Source organism: Phoxinus phoxinus (assembly GCF_949152265.1).
Source record: "Phoxinus phoxinus genome assembly, chromosome: 8".
NCBI classification, from domain to species: domain Eukaryota; kingdom Metazoa; phylum Chordata; class Actinopteri; order Cypriniformes; family Leuciscidae; genus Phoxinus; species Phoxinus phoxinus.
The window spans coordinates 26803602-26827743 of record NC_136883.1 but is presented as its reverse complement, the minus strand read 5'-3'; the positions used below and the strand labels follow the sequence as shown (position 1 = coordinate 26827743).

Here is a 24142-nt window from a genome sequence, read left to right as displayed (position 1 = left end):
CAAAGAGGTCTGTTTTGCTCCTCATATCTGCATTTATTTGAACAAAAATGTAGAAAAGAAAACCAGTTATATTGTTAAAAATATTATTACGATTTATTGCATCGTAATATATTTTACAATGTTGTTTATTTATTCCTGTGATGGCAAAGCTGAATTTTCAGTCTTATGATCCTTAAGAATTTATTCTAATATGCTGATTTGGTGCCCAGTATTTTTTTTTAAATGTTTTTATCAATGTTGAAAACAAGTGCTGCTTAATATTTGTGAATATTGATATTTATTTTTAATTTTTTTGGATTCTTTGATGAATAGAAAGTTCAAAAGAGCAACATTCAGTAAAAATAAAGAGCCTGCAAAAGGTTAGTTGTGTTTTTCTAGTTGTGTTTTTCATTAAGAATAATAATGAATGAACCCACCATTCAAGCAATAGCCCCCCCCCCCCCCCCCCCCCCCCCCGAATTGCCTCTAATTCGAAAGGGAAAGAAAAATGCGCACGTCCGCATGTGTCAGCAGAGCGAGTGTTTTAAGTTCATTCAGTTGAGCTTCACAATAAATTATATTTTTTCTTAATTAGAAAATGTAAAAAAAAAAAAAAAATGCAGTAAAGGGATAAACTCCGTCTCCCAGAACACCTCCCCCACCCCCGGTGATACCAGTATTACCGGTGTTGTCACACGTCGATTAACCGGTGGGAGAATTTCCTCACTGTCACATCCCTTGTCTGTTGTACTGCATGAAAACAAAATTTCACTCTGACTGCATTGGGTTTGTAGGTGTAGATCCAGCAGAGACCCTCAGAGTAAACAAAGGGTTTGGCTATTACTCATGTAGCTTGTATTGTAATTAGATGTATCATATGATATCAGTTCTGCCGATTAAGTGTGAGCTTTTTTATCTGCTCAGCTGCTGGTTGTTGAGGTTTTAAAACAGAACTGACGTTGCCACATCCGTAATGTAGACACTCGCCTTCAAGTTTCCTTTAGTCGCATAAACCATCTCAGATCATTAAATTTGTGGTTAGGCTGACGCATGAATGGATGACGGTATCCTAAAAATTCAGCCTATTCAGCCCACCAAAAAAAACTGGTTTGTTGTTCCTAGTACTCCCTAGATTGACGCATGGTGGAATTACAGCCAAAACTGGTTTAGAATAGATATTTCACCTTAACTTTATTTTGGCTATGCATTGCACTTTGCATACCACAGTCATTTGCATCATACTGAGAATTTCTGTGGACTAGATTTCGCAAGACACGTGTTTTTGTTTTTAACCATATGCAAGTCGAAGTGCCACATGTGCAGATCACATATCTGGATGCAAATGTGTGCGCTAGATTTACATTATGGCGTTAATTGAAGCCAGCTGTCTTTGGCATTTTAGTGTTGTAGAGCCCATAGGCATGCAGTCGTACCCGTCTGTACAGTAGCTGAGTTTCTCTTTTGCTTTTGGTGTTTTTAGATGCACAGGAACTAGAATAAGTAAACTTGTACGGTTGGCTTTACTGGTTGGAGACTTTCTTTTCTTTTTTCTTGGCTTGCATTGGCTTCCTTCTCCTGGCTTGCCATGGTTTGCTGTTAATATATCATGGGTGAAGAGTTTAACTGGAAGAAGCCATGTTTACTTTGGGAGAGAGCACATTGTCGCAGTTTTTACATGCCCATGCTGTAAAAAAAATGTCTATTTACACAAAATTTGCATGAGCACGTCGACCTTTTATGAGGGAAGTATTTTTTTTACTTGGACATCCATGTCCAATGTTTTTGTTGCATGCTATCCATGTTTTTGTTTGTTTGTATTGAATATTGATGATCATGAGAAATGCTTCTTGAGCACCCAATATTAGAATTAGGGGTGTAACGATACATTGTTGTATCGAGATATCGTTCGTGATATAAAAATGTGACTGTATCGTTGATGTAAACGATATGATTTGCGATTTAGTTAGGTTTATCCAAGGCTCAGCTTATTGTATTTATAAGGTAAAGCCTAACTCAGCCAAAAATGCTAATATTGTCATCATGTACCGTCATATCGTTTCAAACCTATAAGATTTACATTCAACTTCTGAACACAAATAGGGATATTTTTTATGAAACTTGAGCGATTTCTGTCCCTCCATAATAAAGTCCATTCCTCTAAAATGTAAAAGATCAAAATAATGTTAAGGCATGGTAAAAAAATAAATAAATTAGCAATCGAGTGGTCTAATCCAAAGTCTTCTGAAGAGACACGATGGCTCATATGATGAACAGATTTACAACGACGCACATACTGTAATAAACACAGAAGTTTAAATGCTTGCGTGATGTGTGAAAACAACATGAGAGTGAGTAAATGCAGAATTACAATTTTTAGCTAGATGAACTAGCCTAACCATTTTTTTTTGGTCCTGCCATGCTAAAATCCACAATATGGTGTGCCTAGCAACACATTTGGCCGTGACTGTAGTCACAACATAGCATGGTATATTGTATTACATATATACATTAGTGGTCAAGTCAACTATTATTGGTTTTTAAATGTCTGATGCTGATATCGATTACTAGAGAGCAAGATGGCCAAAATATATGTGATTAGCCTATAGGCTAATGCAATTTCATTAAAGACTTAGAGATGTTTTTTTGTATATATATATATTGAATATTGACTTCATAAATACATCATTAAATCCAATACAAATATTTGAATTTAGAAACTTTGCATCATCCATTGACCACACTCGGTAAATTAGATTTTGATATGAGTGAGCGCTAAGACGAAAGTTGTGCCGATAGACGATGGTATTGTGTATCGACAAAAGTCAGAGATAATCGCTGATGGTTAATACCTTTTGATGATATCAAGAGGATAATTGGCTTGTTTTCTCATTAATGTATTAAATGAATATTATTAAATTAATATTAGGACCTACAATTTATTTGCCTTCTCTAATTTCATAACGACATCACCACATAACCACACTTCTGACACCGATACGCGCATGAGGATTGAGGACTCCTCAAATAAAACGTTCTTAAAACCGCCTACAAAACTACATCCCACATCAAAATTGAATTGCGAGGTGATCTATTCACAAATTGTCAAGCGTGCTTGTTATAAAAGAGACACATCATTCTTATACAGTTGTTGTTTGTTGAAAACGGCATCGTAGTTCGTCAGCATTTTGTTTTTGTTTCCATAGCACATAAACAAAACATTTAATGACGCTAATAACAATTACAGATTATTCTAATAATATCACTAAAATTATATAGGCCTAATAACAGTCTTTAGGTCCGAACAAAGCATAAATCAGTCATATGTGAAAATCCAAAGCAGCTTCAAACACCAACTTGTCGGAAAAACTGTTTTCCTAACGGCTTAAGCATAAACCGATTGACACAGCTAGATTTTTGCCCCTTACCCCGATTCCTCCCGCCATGTAAACACATTAACCTTCTTCTTTTAGGCTTACTGAAGTGCTGCATATGCGCGTGATAGAGCGAGCTTTTCGCGGCAGCTATAGGAAGGAGGACATTTATCTCAAACGCAGACTCTTTCTTGACCCAAGATATTATAAAAATGTGTTCACATCTCGTGCAGAACTACAGTCAAAATGCTGCATCTGTAACTGCATGAGAGGATAGTGTGTTCGTAAGTTTCCCGCTGACATGTTGAAATACTCATCGGTTTTTAATGCTTTATTTAACGACACAACAGCAATAGGCCTAATAAATGGAATACTCTTGAGTCAGATACACAAAGGAAGTAATTAAACGAGTAAATAAAAAGAAACAAGTAAATAAAATAAGCAAATGAATGATCTAATAAGTAAACTATTGTTTCCCCCCCAACGCCCCGGGGACGATAATATTGTGTATCGCCGAACTAACAGGCTGACGATTGGACTATGGAGCATATCGCCCAACACTAGCATTTTAGTCTGCCATTATGAATAGTTATTTGCTGATACAATCATCTCAAATTGTCTGATTTGTCTGTCTATCGCAATATAGATATTACATTGGCCACTCAGCTCTTTATATCAATATCAGAAGCTGAGAAATGGGTGCTTTCGTTGTGCTTCCTCATGGTTTAGTAGGTGCAGCGCTGATGGGAGCTCTCCAAGATCAGTTTGTCAGTTATAGAGACGCCACCTGAACACACTGATGTTTTTCTCCACGTCGTTTTCCACCTGGATCTCCTTGGTAACAAAAAAAAAAAAACATATGTCTCTATTTCATCTCTTTGTTTCCATGGCAACATAGCAATGGTGAGAGGAGAGCTATTGAAGTCCTCCTTAAAGAAGAATTGCACCATGAAAAACTGGCTGAATGAGACGAAGGAAGAAGAATCAGAGGACTTCTTGGAACAGAGATGTGGAAAGGAGGACAGATAGTGAGAGAGAAATAGAGAGAGAGAGGGAGGAAAGGACAGTGACAAAGATAAGCAGATAGAACATCAAGCTCACCGCAAGTTGCCGTCACTTCGTCATACAGGATATTGTAGATATGACAGCCTTTTATGTGTATATATATGTAAAAACCCCTGTGGTGACTTATTTAACCTGATTTAATGAGAAACAAGTAGACTTCAGTAGTTTTCTGGGTTTCTGCCATCTCTGGCCACTTGTTTTGCTTCACGTGTTCCAACCAACACAAGCCTGCTAGCAGATATTTTGATTGATTTCTTGAAAAATGAGATCTCATTCAACAGATACTTATCACACCGACCCTTTAAAAGGAAGAGAAATCAACCCTCTTGAATCTGCAACGGAGGGAGCAGGACCTCCGTTGCAGAACAGCCAGTTGCTCTATCACCTAAGAGTGGGGGATGTAAATAAAAGACAGGCCTGTTTTATTCGGTTATACGGAGACAAACTGCCTGTTTTGTTTTTTTTGAGCGAGCGAGAGACGCAGAGAGAATGAGTCAAAGAAAGGAACAGCCTGTTTTCTCTGCTTGAACTGGGTGGCTGACACAAATACAGGAACTGTGGTTTGGTTTGAGTCTAGAGGGAGAGCAGCGCAAATAAAGCAATAGCCTGTTTGTGCAAAGAAGCCGAGGGAGGGCGGCGCTAATAACGGAAGAGCCTGTTGCCGGGCTGCAAAGAAGGGAGGGCGGCTAATAAAGGAAGAGCAGCAGTGTGCTATTGTAGAGGGAAAGAGATTGGGAACAGCCTGTTGACATTTGAGGTCATGTGATCACCAACACTTCAGTCAGGAGTGGAACTGAGAAATGAGCTGGCTTGTGTGTGACAAAAATTTCAAAAGAAGATCGTTAAGAAGGGGAAACTTAAGTTCTTTGTAAATGTGTAGCCCAAATGGAGAACCACAATGTATAAAGAGTTGTCCATAATCTGTTGTCCACAATATATGTCCACTGGGATAGATAAGAAGATGCAACATCAAATTTCTTCAAAGTTGCATGCTACTTCACAGGAAAAATCCCAATGCATCCAACTTTGAGCAGCCAAACTCCAAGCTCAAATAGTTTCAACTTGTATTTCTAAATGGATATTGTGTAAAATAATCATAACAAGTATGAAATGTGTATTCATTTCTGCCGTTTTGTGTTCTTCTCATTTGTGAGATTCCCAATGTTATTTTATACACAAATAAAACAAGAATGATAACCCTGCCATGCTGAAATCCATAATGCAGGCTGTGCATTGTGACTAGCAACACAAAACTCCAAGTTCAAACAATTTCAACTTCAACCAAGTTTGCTACTGACCTTTGAAACAATTTGAAACAATCATTGTGTGGGGGACGTTGCCTCAAATATTTCTACGTCAAGAGTTGTACAATGCAACTCCGAAGGTGTAGCGTGACATTCAAAGGGCAATCATCATATTATTCACTTTTGAAATTCTATGCAAAGTAATAAATAATACAACCACCCTTCCATGACGATATCTGTAGGGCTTTCTTTAAGGTGGTCAATGCGGTACGTCAAGTTCCCCCTGAGAGCTGTGAAAACCCTGAAGGTTTTCTGCAAATATGAACGTGTTTTCCTCTTCCTGTCTCTGTAGCCCACAGGATACATGGAGGCCCCTCTGTCTTACAGCACTATAGAGGACCTGCAGCTGTTGTCCTGGGACAATGCCCCCAAATACTGTGTCCAGCTAAGCTTCCCTGGAGGGACGGTCCTCCTGCAGGTATCTCCAGCCCCCTCACTGTTTCATCACACTCATGTTGCGATTACGCTCTGACTCATTTTGTGAATGTTTGTGTGCACTCACAGGCTGCTAACAGCTATCTGCGGGACCAGTGGTTTCACTCTATACAGTGGAAGGTAAGGTCACACGTCTAGGAAGGCTAGATTTGCAAAAAGCATTGGTGTAATGACATTTTGCATGGTCTTAGTGAGAGTATAAATTTATCGGAGTACGTATATGTGGGTGTTTCATCCACTACTTAATTACACATTCAGTACCTCAGTTGTGGCTTTAAATCCACTGTGAACAATTTTGCCCCGGTAAAGATTTAAGTTAATATTTGTCAGGTAATAAGAGCATGATTGATATGAAATATGAGGCGTGATATGTAAAGGAAACAACAAATATCACTTAGTCTTAGCAAGACAAAGATATATTTCCACACTTAATTGTTTTTGGAAGGAAAAAAATTAAATGGTAATAAACCATTTGAATATTATCGTGATTTTCCACTAAATGTTCTACTTTTGCTTCAATAATATATATATATATATACTGTGTGTGTGTGTGTGTGTGTGTGTGAGTGAATGTATGTTTACATTTTTCTTCTGCACCGCCACAAACATATTTTAAGATGTGGTGGAAATGTTCAAGACTTTAAAAAATGCATTTATTTCATTTGCTAGAGACATTTGGACATTGCTAGTAAGACAAATACTAGTAGACAAATTTAACTAGTAGTGAGAGTGCGAAAAGTGTGTTTTAAATTGTTGTTGAAAAAAACATCCATACACGAGGCCAATAAAATGGAACAAAATAAGAACTAAAATCTAAATCCCCAAACCTGACTATCACAGCTCATTTCTGAGTAAATTCACTACATACTTCACACTGTAATGTAGTACATAACCACTGTTGCATTATGGCGGTAAAATGTGTCCTGGTTTCATAACTGTTGGTCGCATTGTTAAAAGGCAGGTGTGTAATCTGGGTTATCTGATTTATATGCAGAAAAAGATCTACAAGTACCGCAAGGTTCTGAATAACCCGAGCCGCTGGGACGTGGTTCTGAAGGAGATCAGGGCCCTGGTGGACATGGCCCTCACCTCACCCCTGCAGGACGAATCCATTCATCAGGCACCACTGCACATTATCTCCACCCTGCTTGCTGAGGTACGTCACACACGTTTGCATGCCTGTCTAACTGCTAAGGTAAGAGTCATTATACATTTAGTTAGAATTGAGTGTTTCTCTTAAGCAAAGCTCTTTAATTGTGCTTGCTAAGGCATGCATCACTATTATTGCTTGCATGTCTGCCCAAAATGTTGATGTGTAACACGTCATGGATAATGATACTTCAAATAATCAAATAATGGACAAAACTAAACGGGCATCAAAACAGATTTATATTGACAGAGGTCCTCTTAATTCAAGTGACAAGTTAGCAACCCTGAACTCTAAAAAGAAAAACGTCCGTGCATTTGTTAGTCACTTTTCTTACTGAGGAGATCAGATTTGTCAGATTTGATTTTTGCTGAAATAAAATTGGATTTGTTTTATATTTTTGATGTACTGCGGTTTTTAATCTTTGATTTGTTATGTTTTAAATATTTTGGCTTGTGTATATGAAATTACAATTAAAAGAGAAAATTGCTAAATGAGAAATACCTTTCATGTGTACAATATTTAGTTGTTTTATACATGGTTATTTTCTATATATAATTTTACTAGAGTAGATTTTACTATTAGATTTAAAAAAAAAAACTGATACACTGTACTTTTGATAACAGATACATTATACTATAAATGTATGTGGGATCAGTGAGGTTTCTTTAAATAAATTAAAAATTTATTTCCGCAGGGACGCATTAAATTAATCAAAAGTGACAGTAAAGACATTTTCACAAATAAACATGCAAAAAAAAGAAAGAAAAAGATTTGACCGAGCCAACCACATGTAGGGAACGGAATACCATAAACTTATAAACTATAAGTGATTAGATAGCAACCCTGAAATAACTTTTTTGTGCATTTAAGAGTCCCTTTTCTGTTTGAGGACATCAGATTTGTCAAATGTTTGATCGTTCAGCCAGTTTCTCCTTAAAGTATAGCTGGCATCTTTCTTTTAGAACTCGATCATCTGTGAATTGAGGTGCTAGTTTCCACTCATTTTGAGTCTGCAGTATGTTTAGGTTAAGTTACCTTTGGTTGCCTCTTTTTTTCTTTCTTTTTTTTTTTACATTTGCAACACTACACAACTGCTCTCCTTTTCCTCGGAGTGTTTGCAGAAATTAAAACATTGGCTGCATCTGTACTTTGGTTTGCATATTAATAATTTTAACATCCACTATACCAAGCATTTAAACTGATTAGCATTAAACAAATGTTTTAAAAGTTCTAAAACTGGGTCAAAGGCTGAATCCCTGAATCACACAAGCTTTCCCAAGAAGGCATTAACAAATTAAAAATAGAGTTTGCTGGTTTTTGAGTCACGTAGCTGTAGCATCACTGGCCAGTGAGTTCTCAACAGTGCATTCATGTCATTTCCTTCCCAGAACACTAACCTCAGCGCTCAGGACCATGAGAACATCATTGTGGTGAGTGGGGCTGCTTCTTTACAAAGAAAATATGAAAAGACATTCACATAAGACTGTTAAACTCGATTGCTAACAAAGGCAGGGTTACGTGATGTGTCTTAAGGCTGAGTGAAACCTGCTCTAGAATAAAATTAATTTGAAAATGTAGTGTACTGCTATAGAAACAAGACATGCATGCACAGATGTGCTAGACTAGCCTCTGAAGGTTATGCGGTTTCTGAAAATGTGGATGAAAAGCAACAAGACTCTACATGTCTGTGGGGAAGGTGACTAATGGTTAGAATCTGTCTGTAGGCCATCGCACCCCTGCTGGAGAATAACCACCCTCCCCCCGACCTGTGTGAATTCTTCTGCAAGGTAAATGTGATGATTCTGGCTATTCTTCAGGGGAACAGATGAGTTTAGTATTGTAAACCTGAAATAGTATTTTATTTTTTAATCTTTCATTTTTTTACTGTTTAAAGTCTTTTGGCTTGTGTTTAATACATTTCAAATAAAAGAGAAAATGGTCATAAAGTGCCATTCATTTAGTTAAGTATTTAACCCACTAGGATTTAAAAAAAGGCATTATCAATATTTGTAACAAGATTTTTTTTTTTTTGGAAAGAAATGAATACTTAGCAAGAACACACAAAATGTATCAAAAGTGATGACCATAAATGACCATAAATACATTTGGAATGTTACAAAAATATTTTTCAAATAAATGCTGTTCTTTTGCACTTTTTATTCTGGAAAAAAGTAGCATGGTTTCCACAAAAATATTAAGCAGCACAACTGTTTTCAGCATTGATAGTAATAAGAAATGTTACTTGAGCAGCAAATTAGCATATTAGAATGATTTCTGAAGGATTGTGCGACACTGAAGACTGCTGAAAATTCAGCTTTGCCATCACAGAAATGTATTATTTTGTTAAAATAGTTTTAAAACAGTTACTTTGAAATTGTAATTTCACAATATTACTTTTTAGTGTATGTTTGATAAAGTAACTGCAGCCATCATCATTAAAGCTATAGAGAAATCATTTAATAATTTCAAAACCATATAAAAAACATTGTACGAACCCCAAACTTTAGTGGTATTATCGTCTGATATCAACACTTTACCAAGTTTTTTTTATTTTTATTAGGGGATTAATGATTCTGATGAATAAGAATAATATATGTATTAATCGAGATTGTTTTTTATTGTGTTCCTCTATGCAGCACTGTAGGGAGCGTCCTCGGTCGATGGTGGTGATTGAAGTGTTCACTCCTGTGGTTCAGAGAATCCTCAAACACAACATGGTGGGTGTGCGCACTACGCCAGATGTGCTCTCGAATTCACGCATCACCGCACCATCATTGACTGACTCTCCTGGTCTTTTCTTCTCGATCCAGGACTTTGGAAAATGCCCCAGACTCCGTCTCTTTACTCAGGAGTATATTTTGGCTCTGAATGAACTAAACGCTGGCATGGAAGTGGTCAAGAAGTTCATTCACAGGTGAGTGACATTCTCCCTCAACAACCCCCCCCCCCCCCCCTTTACACACATCACTTTTCCTGCAGGCTAGGGATGTGACGGTGAGGAAATTTTCCCACTGGTTAATCGACATGCTGGGGCGGCTATTGCTTGAATGGTTGGTTCATTATTATTCTTAATAAAAAACACAATTAACCCTTTGCAGGTTCCCTATCATCATTGGGTTTAAATCCACAATATTGCCAAATAGGTGCTTTTACTGCTGCTGATCTGTGCTGCGACTTTTTAATTTGAATTGTAGTGTCTGTTCTCTAACTGAACTAAATTATTTTTATTACTATGAAAAAATCTAATTGAAAGTGGGGGGTCAGTGCCGCTGTGGGAAAGTAATGTAACCAGTGTTGCGGCTGAACACCGGTAACACCGACTATCGCAGCAAGCCTATTGCAGGCAAAACTGTAGTTAAGACAACATGTGACCTTACCCGATGCAATCCGGCAAGCGATAAAAGCTTGGAATCTCGTTGCATCGCGCCTGGTTAGGACACAATGTTACCTCATCCTGACTCCCCCTCACTTACGTACAAAGAACAGGCCTTCATATGTACACAAACTGTAACGTCCTTTTATCTATCAGACTGTGTCATTTTAATGGTCTGTTTAGGACCAAGCCCTGCGCTTACTTCCTGCTACAGCTTTGTTTTCTTTTAGCTGTCATTTTGTGTGCGTTTGAACACAGGAGCTATGCTAACCTGACCTTTTCATACATGTATTATTACAGCATGCACGGTCCCACCGGACAGTGCCCTCATCCTCGGGTTCTCCCCAATCTCGTGGCGGTGTGCCTTGCTGCCATCTACTCTTGCTACGAAGAGTTCATCAACAGGTGCGTCTGATTCACTGGTTTTCCAACCCATGAGATGTGATGTGCCCCTGGGACCTGAGCTCAAAACATTTCTCTGAATCATAATTGCCGTCTCAACGGCACCCTATTGTATGAGCCGGTTCTTAAATCGTCTTAAAATACTCTCCAACTGCTTTTATTGGTCTGTGTCAAACAACAACGACATGGCTATAGTGACACTTTTGGTCTCAACTGTCCTGTTTGTGTCATCACTTTAAACCTCTGTGTCGCGGTGCACCCACCTGAGAGGAATAAGGAACTATTTTCAAAAGTTTCCATGATTCACAATTACTCAAGAGAGTGAGACATGTCAGAGCTCACTCCCCTGGCTTCCTTGCACTGCCCCATCTCTGTTTTATTTTGTTGCTATCGGTTCTCTCTTTCACTCTCCAATGGCCTTTCGACAAATTTCCGTAACTACTGTAAAGTTCATGGATATTTAAGGTGCACATTTACATGTTTTCATCCTGTTTCATTTGACAGAATCAGATGTCCAATAGTTACTTGTTAGTCAAATAAAGTCAAATACAGTGGCTGTATAGCAAATTAAACACCTGGTGTTTTGTGTAGGACTGCATGCAAATATGGCAATTTCCATGGAAAGAGCCCAAAACTCTATAATAATAATATTACATTTAAATGTATCAACTAATGGACAGTGAAAGGTGATTGACCTTTTGAAAATATTTTCTAGGTAGAATTAGAGGCTTCCTTCAGAAAAATGAAGACAATCTTACCAACCCCAAACTTTTTAACAGTAGTGTGTATATAATACAAATAATAGTTTAATTCATGGTAAGTGGCTTATGTCTGATCTTTTTCTTTCTCTTTCTGTTAGTCGGGACAACTCTCCCAGTCTGAAGGAAATCCGAAACGGTTGTCAGCAGCAAAGTGAGAGAAAACCGCCCATGCCTTTGCGGCTGCTGCGGCCCGAGCCGCCCACGCCACCCCTGACCACCACCCTGTCTCCACCCCCGGCCCTGCCCCTTTCACCGCCACCTTCCATCGTCAATTCCAGCGAGATCCTAGTAGAGCTGGAGCGCAACAACAACAACACCGCTAACACACTGCGCAAGGCCCCTGCAGAGGGCGACAGCGAGCCCAACCTGATCGACTGTCTACTGGTCAGCCCTGCGCTCAACGCCCTGTCCATTCAGCTGCCTGCCCACGCCGACAGAGTGCTGGGCTGTTTCGCCCTCATCCTCAAGATGCTGTAAGTATGCCGTCTCTGGATCTTTGTTCTATTATTCCGCTCTAATTATGCATGTTTCCGTCCAGTCTTCAGATGTTCCTCTAGGCAGTAATGGCTGTCAGACCTGCTCACATGGTAGAGGTAAATGCTGGCCTCATCACAGGACCTCAAATAAATAATGCTAAATTAATTTTATGCTAATTGATGAGCTTGCCGAAGTACATTCTAGTGGTAATTTAATGAAGTTAAACTACCATTTACTATCGATACAATAGGGAAAAACTGCCATGTAGATATTTTTACTACTATCTCATATTTGGCAGCTGGTATGTTGGGCTGATGTCACTTTAAAAACTGACGCACAGATTCATTATATTGTTACACATGCATTTCTCAACTCTGTACGTACCTTCATTTAAAACACAACTGATTGTGTTAACAAGGATACTCGCACACAGGCATTATGTCATTATTTTGTGTGTATTTGACTGTTTAAGCGTGAAAAAGTACTCTATTTAGATGTGCGCACTTTGACTGAAAATCTACGGGAATGAGTAAAATTATGCACAATCCCACACCGAAATTCAAGCCCTGTAACACCAACAATATTCATCCTGAACAAATTGAACGAGTGAGTGAGAGGAGGCGGGTTTGTGTGTAACTTACTCTCGGAGAGATGGGAGAGCAAGAAAGCGCAGCTGGTATCGTCTATCTATTCTGCGGAAAATGAGCATTGGAAGCGAACATCCCAGTGCTGCAAAAGCTTCTGAGAGCGCCGTTTAGATGAATCTGTAAATCTGTGCTCTGTGCTTTCCTCTTTAATAACAAAATAAACATGCAACAGAAATGACAGCGGTGAGAAACTATATTCTACTATAAAGCAGCTCTCTAGTATGTTCATGTTTTACTGGCATCTGACCTTGATGGACTGAACTGAAGAAAGGAACTGCAGAACATTTCTAAATTAAAGAGAGCGGAGCCTCAGCGCACAACTACCTATTGTGTAATTGCCACGAACCAATGGAGGTTCGAAAATCTTAACTAGGAGGAGTAAACTTTTCTGAAAAGTTTGGTTTGGAAAGCTTTTTCGAATTCGCGTAACAAATTCAAACCGAACGTCGTTTTGGCCTGATTTTATTAGAAATTGTCACATTGGCTTCACTTGAAGTATATCAGGACCTTAAACGTATGTGTTCCAAACGTGACTACATTTATTTTAACTAAATCTTTATTTAACTACCAAAAAGAAAAAACACATGCAGGGAAATGAATTGCTAAATATATACAGTTTTGATACAGTTGCCTGGTCAAAGTGATTTGCTACAACAAATTGTCCTAACCACCTAATTTTTTAAAATGGATTTGGCATCCCTGCGCTATTTGAGCAACAGAAAGAAATAAGCATTTTAGGAGAAAGAGTAAGTGCAATTCAACGCTTTATATTGTGCAACACTGCGGTTCGTTGGAATAATTAGCTTACAGAAAAACATACGCTATTTTAAAAACAGCTTGCACTGAAAAATGTAGTGTAGCAATGCTACTTTTAGTTAGTTACTCTTGAACACTGCTTATCGTCCCACATGGTGTATAAATGATCATTTCGGTATATGAAAAAGCAGACTCCACTATAATCACAGGGAGGAGTGATCATAAACCTGTCTGCTTATTTATAACAGATTCTTTAAACGGAATCCATTTTTAGCCTTTACCTCCTTTATCTGATCTTATTATGAACCATCCGGTTGCAGATCACAGCAGGGCCAAAGAGGTTTCAGCTTTTACTGGGCAATCTTACATAAGGTTCTTATTTTCTTCCTGCCTCTGAATCTCTAATTTCTCCTGTGGCCTTTTCTCTCTGCAGATCGGACTACGATGACTGGAGACCAGCACTGGCCAGCCTGCTTCAACCCATCCCCTTCCCGAAAGAGTAAGGCCATTTACTCCCTTCCCGTCCTGCTCACAGTTGCTTTCTTTGTAACTGGTTGTATGACGTCTGTTCTAACTCTTTAACTAGGGCCGCACTATTAGAAATTGAAATTGAATAGATAATACTGAAAACTATTATAGCTGCTGCGATTTAGCTCCACTCCCATCGCGTTTGTTTCGATTTAATGTAGAACTTGTTTTTTGCACACCATTGCAGTGGCGAATTGGATCAGAATTTGATTAAATTACTCTATAGACCTTATGCGCAAGAGAAACAAGTGCGCAGCCATCTTTAGAATATTGTCTTTGAACTTCCGTTTTGCGGTCGCTCTGTATATTTGTATGGCATTGCTGTCCAGGAGTAACTAGCTGGTGAAGTGGCTTTACGTAATGTAAAGTTAACGATAGTGATCATGAGGATTGTAATGTTTAAAGCAGATGTCTTAACAAATGTCAGTAGACCGGGAAGATTTTAAGTAGACCGTTCATTCATAAATGCAAGATCACTGTGAAAATACAGACAAAAGACAACGAGCGCAGCGCTGAAAAGGGGCGGGGCTACGTAAGGTCTATAGGTCCGCAGTAACAGCAACTAATGAGCACATTTTAGCCAGTCTGATCAACACAAAACGATGAAGAAAAGTTGAAAATTAAATGAAATTTGCTCGATTAGTGTATAATTGATTAACATTTTTAATAAGAATTTTGTTTTTATGCTCAAGTTTAAAATGCATATTACACTACTGTTCAAAAGTTTGGGGTCAGCATTTAAAAAAAAAAATTATTATTGTTTTATTTAACAAGGATGCATTAAATTGATCAAAAGCGACAGTAAAGACATTTTAAAATGTCATAAAAGATTTATATTTCCAATAAAATGTTTTATTATTTTCAGCTTTATAATCCTCAAAGAATCCTGAAAAGAAATTATCATGATTTCCACAAAAAGATCAAGCAGCACAACTATTTTCAACATTGATAATAATAAGAAATGCTTCTTGAGAATGATTTCTGACGGATCATGTGACACTGAAGACTGGAGTTAATGACTGCAGAATTCAGCTTTGCCATAGAAAACAGAAATAACAGAAATAAATGACAATTTAAAATAGAATTTTTAAATTGTAACAGTATGTCACAATATTGCTATTTTAACTATTTTTGATTAAATGAATGCAGCCTTGACTTCGTTCAAAAAACGTAAAAACGTCTTGACCCCAAAGTTTTGGATGGTAGTGTATATACAATATTAATTCATGTTTTGAATGTGTAGCCTACATAACGATACCAGGGGCTCTCTGTGTACGTGCGGTGGGCTGGTCTCTCGAGGAACGGCGTGCAGGGGAGAGTACTGACGTGGGCGAGCCGCAGCAGGGCTCTGCAGTGGGATTGTGGGTATTGGGTGAGGCGTTTCAGGTCCTTTGTGGCTCCTGTAATTGGCCCTGCAGGACAGAGCACATCATTACAGGTCTTCTGCAGAGCCCTGCAGTTGCCACAGGTGGGGGGCTCACCTGCGCTCGTACGCCACGCCGAGCTTTCAGCCTTCATTAGAAAATAACAGCATCCCAGAGCTCACATGCAAAACATTTGATGAAGTCCTCCCAGACACACATACACAACACTTTAGATGACTTGAAATTGTATCGTTGTGCGTGTTAAGGCAAGCACGCCTACATGTAGACTCAGAAAGCAACTTGTGTAATAATGTGGAATGACGACACCGTCTTTTTTCGTGTACCAATGTTTTTCTCTTTTTGCTCTCTCTTCTCCAGGGCCCTCGCACATGCCAAATTTACAAAGTAAGTGACATTGTGACATTATAAGTGACATTATCCTCCTCCTACTGTGTAACGAACTAGATGCTTAAATAAGGCTTTAAGATATGAAATGTCAGGGACTAGCAATCTGGTTTGTTAAAGGGATAGTTCACTCAAAAATGAAAACTTCCAAACCTGTATGACTTTTTTTCTTCCTTTGAACATATCAAAATATCTTCCGTAATGTTCCGCTGAAAAAAAGTCATACAGGTTTGGAATGACATGACATGAGGGCGAGTAAATGATGATGGAACACTCTTTCTTCCCTTTAGGGGTTTGAGTCATTATAATACTTAATGGGATAGTTTATACAAAAATTAAAATTCAGTCATCATTTTCTCACCCTTATTTCATTTTAAACCAGCATGACTTTCTTTTTTTTAAAGTGTCCTGGCCAGTCATGTTGAGTTTGTCGAAATCGAAACAACACAAGTGCACCATAAAAGAATCCTCAATAGCTCTTTTTAAAATCAACCCATAGTTATTATACATTTATGGTGCTTTTGTATCTTTTTGAAGCTTCCAGTCTTTTTTCATTATAATTGCATGGGAAAGAGCATCTATTGTTCAGAAAAAGTAATACGGGTTTGTTATAATTATTTTCGGGAATTTCTTAAGTCTACGTTTTTGTCATCTAACAGATCTGTTTTTGTTATTTTTGTAACAGAGAGCTGAAATATGTCATTCAGAGGTTTGCTGAAGATCCCAGACAAGAGGTGAGACAGGAAACTGTTGTTTGCAGAAAGGGTGTCGTTTAGTTTATAGTTTCAGTCGTATGCTTACATTGTAAAAAATAAATGTTGCTGCAATTAGTTATAACAACTTAAAATGTGTTGGGATGACTGATGTATCCAGTTTAATTAAACTAAACTAAAGTTAACTGCACTTTAAGTCAAGCACAAACATATTTTTTAAGTTAAAAAAACGGTCCCACTTTATATTAAGTGGCTTTAAATACTATGTACTTACATTGAAATTAATAATTTGAGACAATGGACTTATTGTGTAGATACATGTTTTTACATTGTACTTATATTTTTTAAATACCTGCATGTAATTACAGCTGTAATTAATGTATGTAATTACATTTGTAATTACACTGTTGACCCTTCCCTTACACCATAACCCACCCTTAAACTTAACCATACCAGCACACCTGTCCCTAACCTTACCCGTATCACACCGCAATAGCAGCAAAAGTGTTTTACAATAAAACATGAACACAATAAGTACATTGTACTTATTTTTCGATGTAAGTACATGGTACTTAAAGCCACTTAATATAAAGTGGGACCGAAAAAACACATGATTTCTTATTCTAATATTGAATTTTAAGTGGTGATAAATAATCGTAGTAATATTTTTTTTGCAGTGTACTTAACATTTCCACTATAGGCTTAGTAATGGTTTGTAAATGCATGTGTGTGTTTGTGTCTCTCACAGGTCCACTCCTGTTTGCTCAGCGTGCGCTCTGGTAAAGACGGGTGGTTCCAGCTCTACAGTCCAGGAGGCGTAGCTTGCGACGACGACGGAGAGTTGTTCGCTAGCATGGTATAAAAGTGTTTGTTTGCAATACGAGAGGTCTCATTTAGTTTAGTCTTTGTCCTGCCACTATATCTACTTTAATGGTTTGATGTTGTTCGTCCTCACAGGTCCACATCCTCATGGGCTCCTGCTACAAGACGAAGAAATTTCTACTGTCGCTGGCTGAAAATAAACTGGGACCCTGCATGCTCTTGGCCCTGCGGGGGAACCAGACCATGGTGGAGGTACAAATCACTAACTGTTGCTTTGAGATTAAATGTATTAAGATACACACCTGAATAACATTATTTTGGCATAATGAACGGTTCAACCCAAAGGCTCCTCAAAACAGTAGACTGCTAGCATCTAAGAACTAATTTGTGTTCGAAATCGATTGAATGAGTGCACTCGATAACGTCCACTATGGTTTCGGACTCCACTACAAATGGCTGTGCCCTATTTAAAGGTATAGGGCCTGATTTTGGACACAGTTTTGCTAGTCTCAGCCACAGCCTGTTCACTGACCGGTTTTATCTGATCGGCAAGCATTATGCAACTTCCTGAGAAACAGAGTTGTGTTTGCAAGGTACTAATGAATGCTTCTGAGGAAGAAATGACGACTAGGCTTAGTAAACAAGTGCAGAATTGTATATTCCGCTTTAAATAATCTATATTTTAATGCAGACAGAAATTCTAAGCATGTTTTTGCCCTTTTTTTTTCCTCCCTTTTTGCGTAAACTGTTGCAGGTTTTTTTTTTTTTTTTTTTTTTTTTTTTTACACAGCCATCTTTTGTTGTAGTATGATCAATTTCTGTTAAGCTCGCCCATAAACAACATGAAAAAAATAAAACGTTAGTTGATCACTTAAAGTTTTAAGTTGACAGTTCTAGACCAGAATAAACGGTAAAGTGGACCAGTTAGTCGACACTCTGATTACAATGTGGCCAACGATGTATCCAGGCAGTATTTGCTACAATGTGGCCAACGATGTATCCCTTTGTGTATTTGGCAATCCCAGAATGCATTGCAATGATTAAAAACTAATTTAAACGTCGGCTGATATTTTACCATTTCATCCGATATTTGTATGTTTTTGTGTTTATTAGAGTTTCCACTTGTTAGTTTAACATTGTTCCGATGCCAAATTCCTCTGGAATCAACGGCGAGCGATAGGGTGCGCTTTTGCAAATTTCCGCGAGTGAAATCCAGTTGTTTCAGTAGGAATCCACACAATTGGGAACTTTGCATGAGATTTTTTTGCGAAAGATTTCCCTGCGTGGATTTCGCAACTGGTTCACATAAATTTGTTGTGTGGCCCAACAAAGTGACTTCTGCGATTCATACATTGCTACGGTATTGACCGTAATCAAAATACCTTTTTGCCTGCAAAATTTTTCTGACGTTTTGCTAATGTGACTGCACCTTTAGACAAGTGTCACATTAGGAACAGTTTCTGCAGCACATGGTTTCTGGAAAGTGTCCGTTAAGGGTTGTTGCCCTCGAAAATGATCAAATCAGTTACCCAGGCAGGATTCACACAGAAACAGACCATCATAAGTTGACAGCAAGGCACTACATTATCTGTGAAGAGTTCAAGAAACTCCATAGAAACCTGCATGTAGGATAAAACATTCATCCCTGTGTTTGTGCCGTGCAGATCTTGTGTTTGATGCTGGAGTATAACATCATAGAGAACAAGGACACTCAGCTACAAATCATCTCCACCCTGGAGAGCACCCAGGTCGGTCTGCGCATGTACGAGCAGCTGTGCGACAGGCAGAGGGAGCTTAAAGAACTGGTGAGTGCACAAACCAATTTCACAAATCAACACCGAGATATTTTCACCGCCACGTGCAGATTTCGATAACACAGTGGCCCGGTCATTCTGCAGTCATTGCTGCCGTCACAGGCCGAGCTCTGACTGTTGGTTTAACGCAGTGCTCCCATTAACAGAAAGACAGAAGTGACCCATTTACAAACTTCCTACGTATACAGTGCTGACTCTCAAGTGCCACCTGTTGTTTGAACTGAAATCTGCAGAACTAGTCATATCTTTCTCTCTGTTTAGCAAAGAAAAGGAGGCCCTACTCGACTCACTCTGCCCTCTAAATCTACGGTGAGTGTGTGTAAATTATAATGTGTGTATGTGCTTGCATCCACGCTGTTGTTTTCTTAGTTAAACACGGTACCAAACATCCTTTCTCAAGGCTTTTTTCCCCTTCTTATTTTTTACTCTAGGATGCTGACTTGGCTCGCCTGCTGAGCTCCGGTTCCTTCGGCAATCTGGAGAACCTCAGCTTGGCGTTCACCAACGTCACCAGTGCCTGCGCCGAACAGCTCATCAAACTGCCATCCCTCAAACAGCTCAACCTGTGGTCCACCCAGGTCTCTGTTTACTTCTGCTCATTCCACAGTCCAACAGTTCCAGAGAATCTCCACTATTGTATTAACAGTCTAGCAAATGTGCTCTTGAACAAGGAGCTGTTTAGAATCGGGAAGCACTATCCCAATGCGTTGTAAATACAGTTCAGAAGTCTCTTATGCACACAAAGGCTACATTTATTTGTTCAAAAAAACAGTAAAAACTATTTCTGTGATGAAGCTGAATTTTCTGTAGCCATTAGTCCAGTCTTCTTCAGTCACATGATCCTTCAGAAATCATTCTAATATGTTGATTTGCTGCTGAAGAAACATTTCTTATTATTCTCAATGTTGAAAACAATTATGCTGCCTAATATTAATGTGGAAACTATGATACATTTTGGTCAGGATTCTTTAATGAATTGAAAGTTCAAAAGAACAGCATTACATTATAATTGTAATACTGGTATCAGGGCCAGATTTATGCATAGGGATTTTAGGCATGTCCAGGAGAAATAATAATTTTTTTAATTAATATTATTATCTCACTCTAATGCTAAAACACTGCAAGACAACTATTATCTAAATGAACACAATATAAAATATCGTTGCTGTCAGGCAGAAACCTTGTATCTCCATATTTCGTCCTTTTTTCATAAATCATTACAGTCACCTTTTACATCTGTCTGTGGGTTTTGCAAATATTTAACTAATGAAACAGTGTTGAACAGAGATGAAACCTCGTAACTCCATTGGCTCCTCAAACTGTTGGTAAAACATCATAACTCCTCCCCGCCTCTGTCGTGAATGAATTATCGCATTATCGAATGAATTATATATGTGTGTGTGTATATATATATATATATATATATATATTATATATATTGGGGCTGCCCAAATATTGTCACAATGTGAGGTAAATCCGGCCCTGACTGTTAGAATTATAATGTTACAAATTATTATGATCAGTATTATAATACTGTCACCTTTGTTCAATTTACTGTGTCCTTGTTGAATAAAAGTATATCTTTTTTTTGTTACTGTTCTCAAACATTTGACTTTTAATTGACTTGGTTTGTTTTCTCTTTTTCAGTTTGGAGATGCAGGGCTCCGTCTGCTCTCAGAGCATCTGGCCTGTCTGCAGGTTTTGAACTTGTGTGAGACTCCAGTCACGGACGCTGGCCTGCTCTCCCTCAGCTGTAAGAGCGCATTACACACATATTATATCCAGCTACCCACCAGCTAGTCCAAAAGGTGTCCAAAATCATCCAAAAATGAAAATCCTGTCATGATTTACTCGCCCTCATGTCATTCCAGACCAGTATGACTTATTTTCTTCTGTGGAAAAAATAAGAACACAATGTCCGAGCTTCTGTTTTTCATATATAGTTACAAAAAGTGGATGGTGATTTATACCGTCAAGCTCATAAAATGTGACTCATGCACTTTCTGAAACCACAGTCATTGTTCGCAGATAATTTTCCTCTCTGCCGTAGATCTGAAATGTCATTTCCTGTCGTGTTTTTAATTTTGCCAACGCGCACAAGAACCAGTGGGTTAGTACAAATGATATTTAATAGGAGATGATCATCAGCTTTTAAATTTCAGTCAGGTCCTTTTACTTTACCCAGCTTTTTGTATTTTGTTTTTGCGTAGACATATAAACTATCATCTATTTTTGTTGTATGGGTCCAAGCATCTGAGTAAATTACAGCATTTAATTTTTTTTGCCGAACTATCTATTTAACAAATGCAGTAAACAAAAACAAAAAATGTTTGATTGTAAAGAGCCTTTAGTGTGTGTCTGGACTCCTGACACATGTATGGTTTATATTAGTTAACATGTAGGACAACTAACTTATTTCAACTTTACCTTGCAGCCATGAAAAGCCTGTGCAGCCTGAATATGAACAGTACTAAACTCACTGCAGACACCTATGAGGACCTGAAGGTGAGAGGCTTGATGTCTTCTTTTAAAAACATACAATCTTACTGACCCTAAACTTTAATCAGTAGTGTTCATTTCCCCCAAAATCTAAATACTGTGATTCTGTGGTGCTTTTTTAAAACATCCATTTGTTTGAGCATTACAACCAGCACAAAACAGCAACTTTGACTTAATGTGAGTTCGGGGGTGTTGTTATCTGTTTGGTTGGCCAATAGCACATGGGGGAGTGTTCAGAAAACAAGTCTGAACAGTCTCTACTTTCCCAATTCCATTTGGTGACACTGATGGTGCATAAATTACACATTCACCTTTAAATCTTATCATGCAGCCAATTTTTTATTGCCTATGTGCACAATGTGATTTACACAAGTAAAACTTGTTCCTGGTTCAACAATAGATCAATCAATTGTACCCTTGACACTAAAATCAGAGAATGATGGGCCGATAGGAATTTTTTCCAGGAACGACAAAGCATGTTGAACCAGGAACATCCCAGACAGCAACATAGTGTCGGCCCAGATCAGGCCGTGTGGAATCCACCACTGTGTACCAGATGTGGGCCGGATCTGGGCCAACACTATGTTCCTGTCTGGGATGTCGCTTCAAGAATCTCAATATCTAAACCTCTCTCTCCGATCCTACCCACAGGCGAAACTACCCAATCTAAAGGAAGTGGACGTTCGCTACACAGAGGCGTGGTGAACACAATGCTCGAGGAGATTTATAGACACAGGAAATCGCTGACACATCATCCGGACACAACATAATCAAAAAAAGAGGACTGTATTTATAGGAACATCATTCAAACGACAAGGACCTTCTTATAATATCATAAACGTTTAAGAATCATCCAGTGTCTCATCCGAATCTGAGGACGCTCTTTGTGCGGCATCACAATGCAAGAATATGTCCCGTGACATCATCAGACAGCACAGAAACCTTTCTAGCGACATCGCCTGGGGACTTTTTCTCGTTCTCGCCTTTATCTCAAATCCCCTCAAAGGAACCATGTCCCTCGGTTTAACTTATAACTGGCGTCTCTTTTTTTGTCCCCATAGAAGACAGTTGATTTCTCCCTTTCTCCTTGAACCACCTGGAGCCAATTCCCCTGTGGTACCAGCGTCTGGTGAAGGCCTGAATATTCAGAGCCACATTCCAGTACAGTTTTGATATCACCTCCTTTGTGGAAAGCCAAATTCCACATGTGTTTTTTTTTCTTTTCTTCTTGTTACATGTGTGCTTGGTCCTGTCGGATCAAAATCCTTTTTGCATCCTCACAGAGATTTCTTGTGTATAATGTGTCTGTTAACAATGTTCACTTCTTGACATGTTCATCTCTATATCTCTATCGCTCTGAAAATCATTTTTTATCTTGAATAAGCATATTTTTCCATACACTGCTTTCATATGTGTGTTTGTAAAGAAAATCGACGTATCCCCATTTTTAATGCAAACATTTCAGGGGCTTCTCTCTCTCTCTTTCTCTCTCTCTAAAAAAAAAAGTTTTTGTTTGTCATTCTTTTCCTTTTTTTCTCTCTCCTTTTTTTAGCCACGTTGTACAGTGTAATTTTAATTTCACACCCATATTTAAGAGAACATCATCCAGGAAGTAGTCTGGGACTACTTGTATTTATGAGCCCCCTCCCCCCCTTCTGGTCCTTTTTTCTTTTATTAAGTACTTTTGTCAAACGTACTGAACCAAGATGGTGCCTAAAACATTTTCTGTAAAAGATTGCATCACCTAGCAACACTGAGGAAAGTCAGCTAAGTTGTACATAGAGACATTATGGACTTTTAAACAGATTAATAGGCTTTATTATTCTCTGTAAACTTTGCCTCTAGTGGTCAATAGGAGTCCACAAAGAGTGTCCTGCCACAACGGTTGACAATGTTCCTCATATTTATATCAAATCGAGCCAAGATTTGTGCGATGTTATGCAGTTTAACCTTTTTATATTTCATTTTCTCGCTTTGTTTTGATTAACGTCTCTGCGAACGTATAGTTTATGACCACTGTAATAAGTTACATACAATATCTTGACTTGTAGAGAAATGAGACAGATCTTGTAGTAAAAAAAAAAAATATCTCATGAAGACGGTCAGAAATAAAACAATCAATTTGCCGTCCTAACTCGAGTTTTTCATATGTTTACAAAGGTGTGTCTGTCTCCACTCCCACTTTAAACTATATCTAGATAGAGTCGCTGCCCCGTCCATGTGGCCGGTCTTGAAAGTAGCAGTTTTTGTAGGTCCTGCTTGGTGTGTGTGCGTTCG

The 24142-nt window shown here is 38.4% G+C and overlaps 1 protein-coding gene across 1 annotated transcript in view; it reads left to right on the top strand.

Moving 5' to 3' along the window:
- The window catches only part of cmip (c-Maf inducing protein), a 28473-nt gene extending 4870 nt beyond the window's left edge, over positions 1-23603 (top strand). Inside the window, exons 2-21 of the mRNA XM_079621108.1 lie at positions 6012-6137; positions 6224-6274; positions 7149-7310; positions 8693-8734; positions 9029-9091; positions 9941-10021; positions 10115-10218; positions 10978-11082; positions 11939-12313; positions 14154-14219; positions 15991-16017; positions 16703-16751; positions 17479-17586; positions 17688-17804; positions 19217-19357; positions 19628-19675; positions 19798-19944; positions 21014-21119; positions 21801-21871; positions 22517-23603. Coding sequence (XP_079477234.1) covers positions 6012-6137; positions 6224-6274; positions 7149-7310; positions 8693-8734; positions 9029-9091; positions 9941-10021; positions 10115-10218; positions 10978-11082; positions 11939-12313; positions 14154-14219; positions 15991-16017; positions 16703-16751; positions 17479-17586; positions 17688-17804; positions 19217-19357; positions 19628-19675; positions 19798-19944; positions 21014-21119; positions 21801-21871; positions 22517-22570 — 2043 coding nt within the window. The 3' untranslated portion in view covers positions 22571-23603. The remainder of the gene's footprint in view (positions 1-6011; positions 6138-6223; positions 6275-7148; positions 7311-8692; positions 8735-9028; positions 9092-9940; positions 10022-10114; positions 10219-10977; positions 11083-11938; positions 12314-14153; positions 14220-15990; positions 16018-16702; positions 16752-17478; positions 17587-17687; positions 17805-19216; positions 19358-19627; positions 19676-19797; positions 19945-21013; positions 21120-21800; positions 21872-22516) is intronic.
- The last annotated feature ends 539 nt before the right edge of the window (positions 23604-24142 follow it).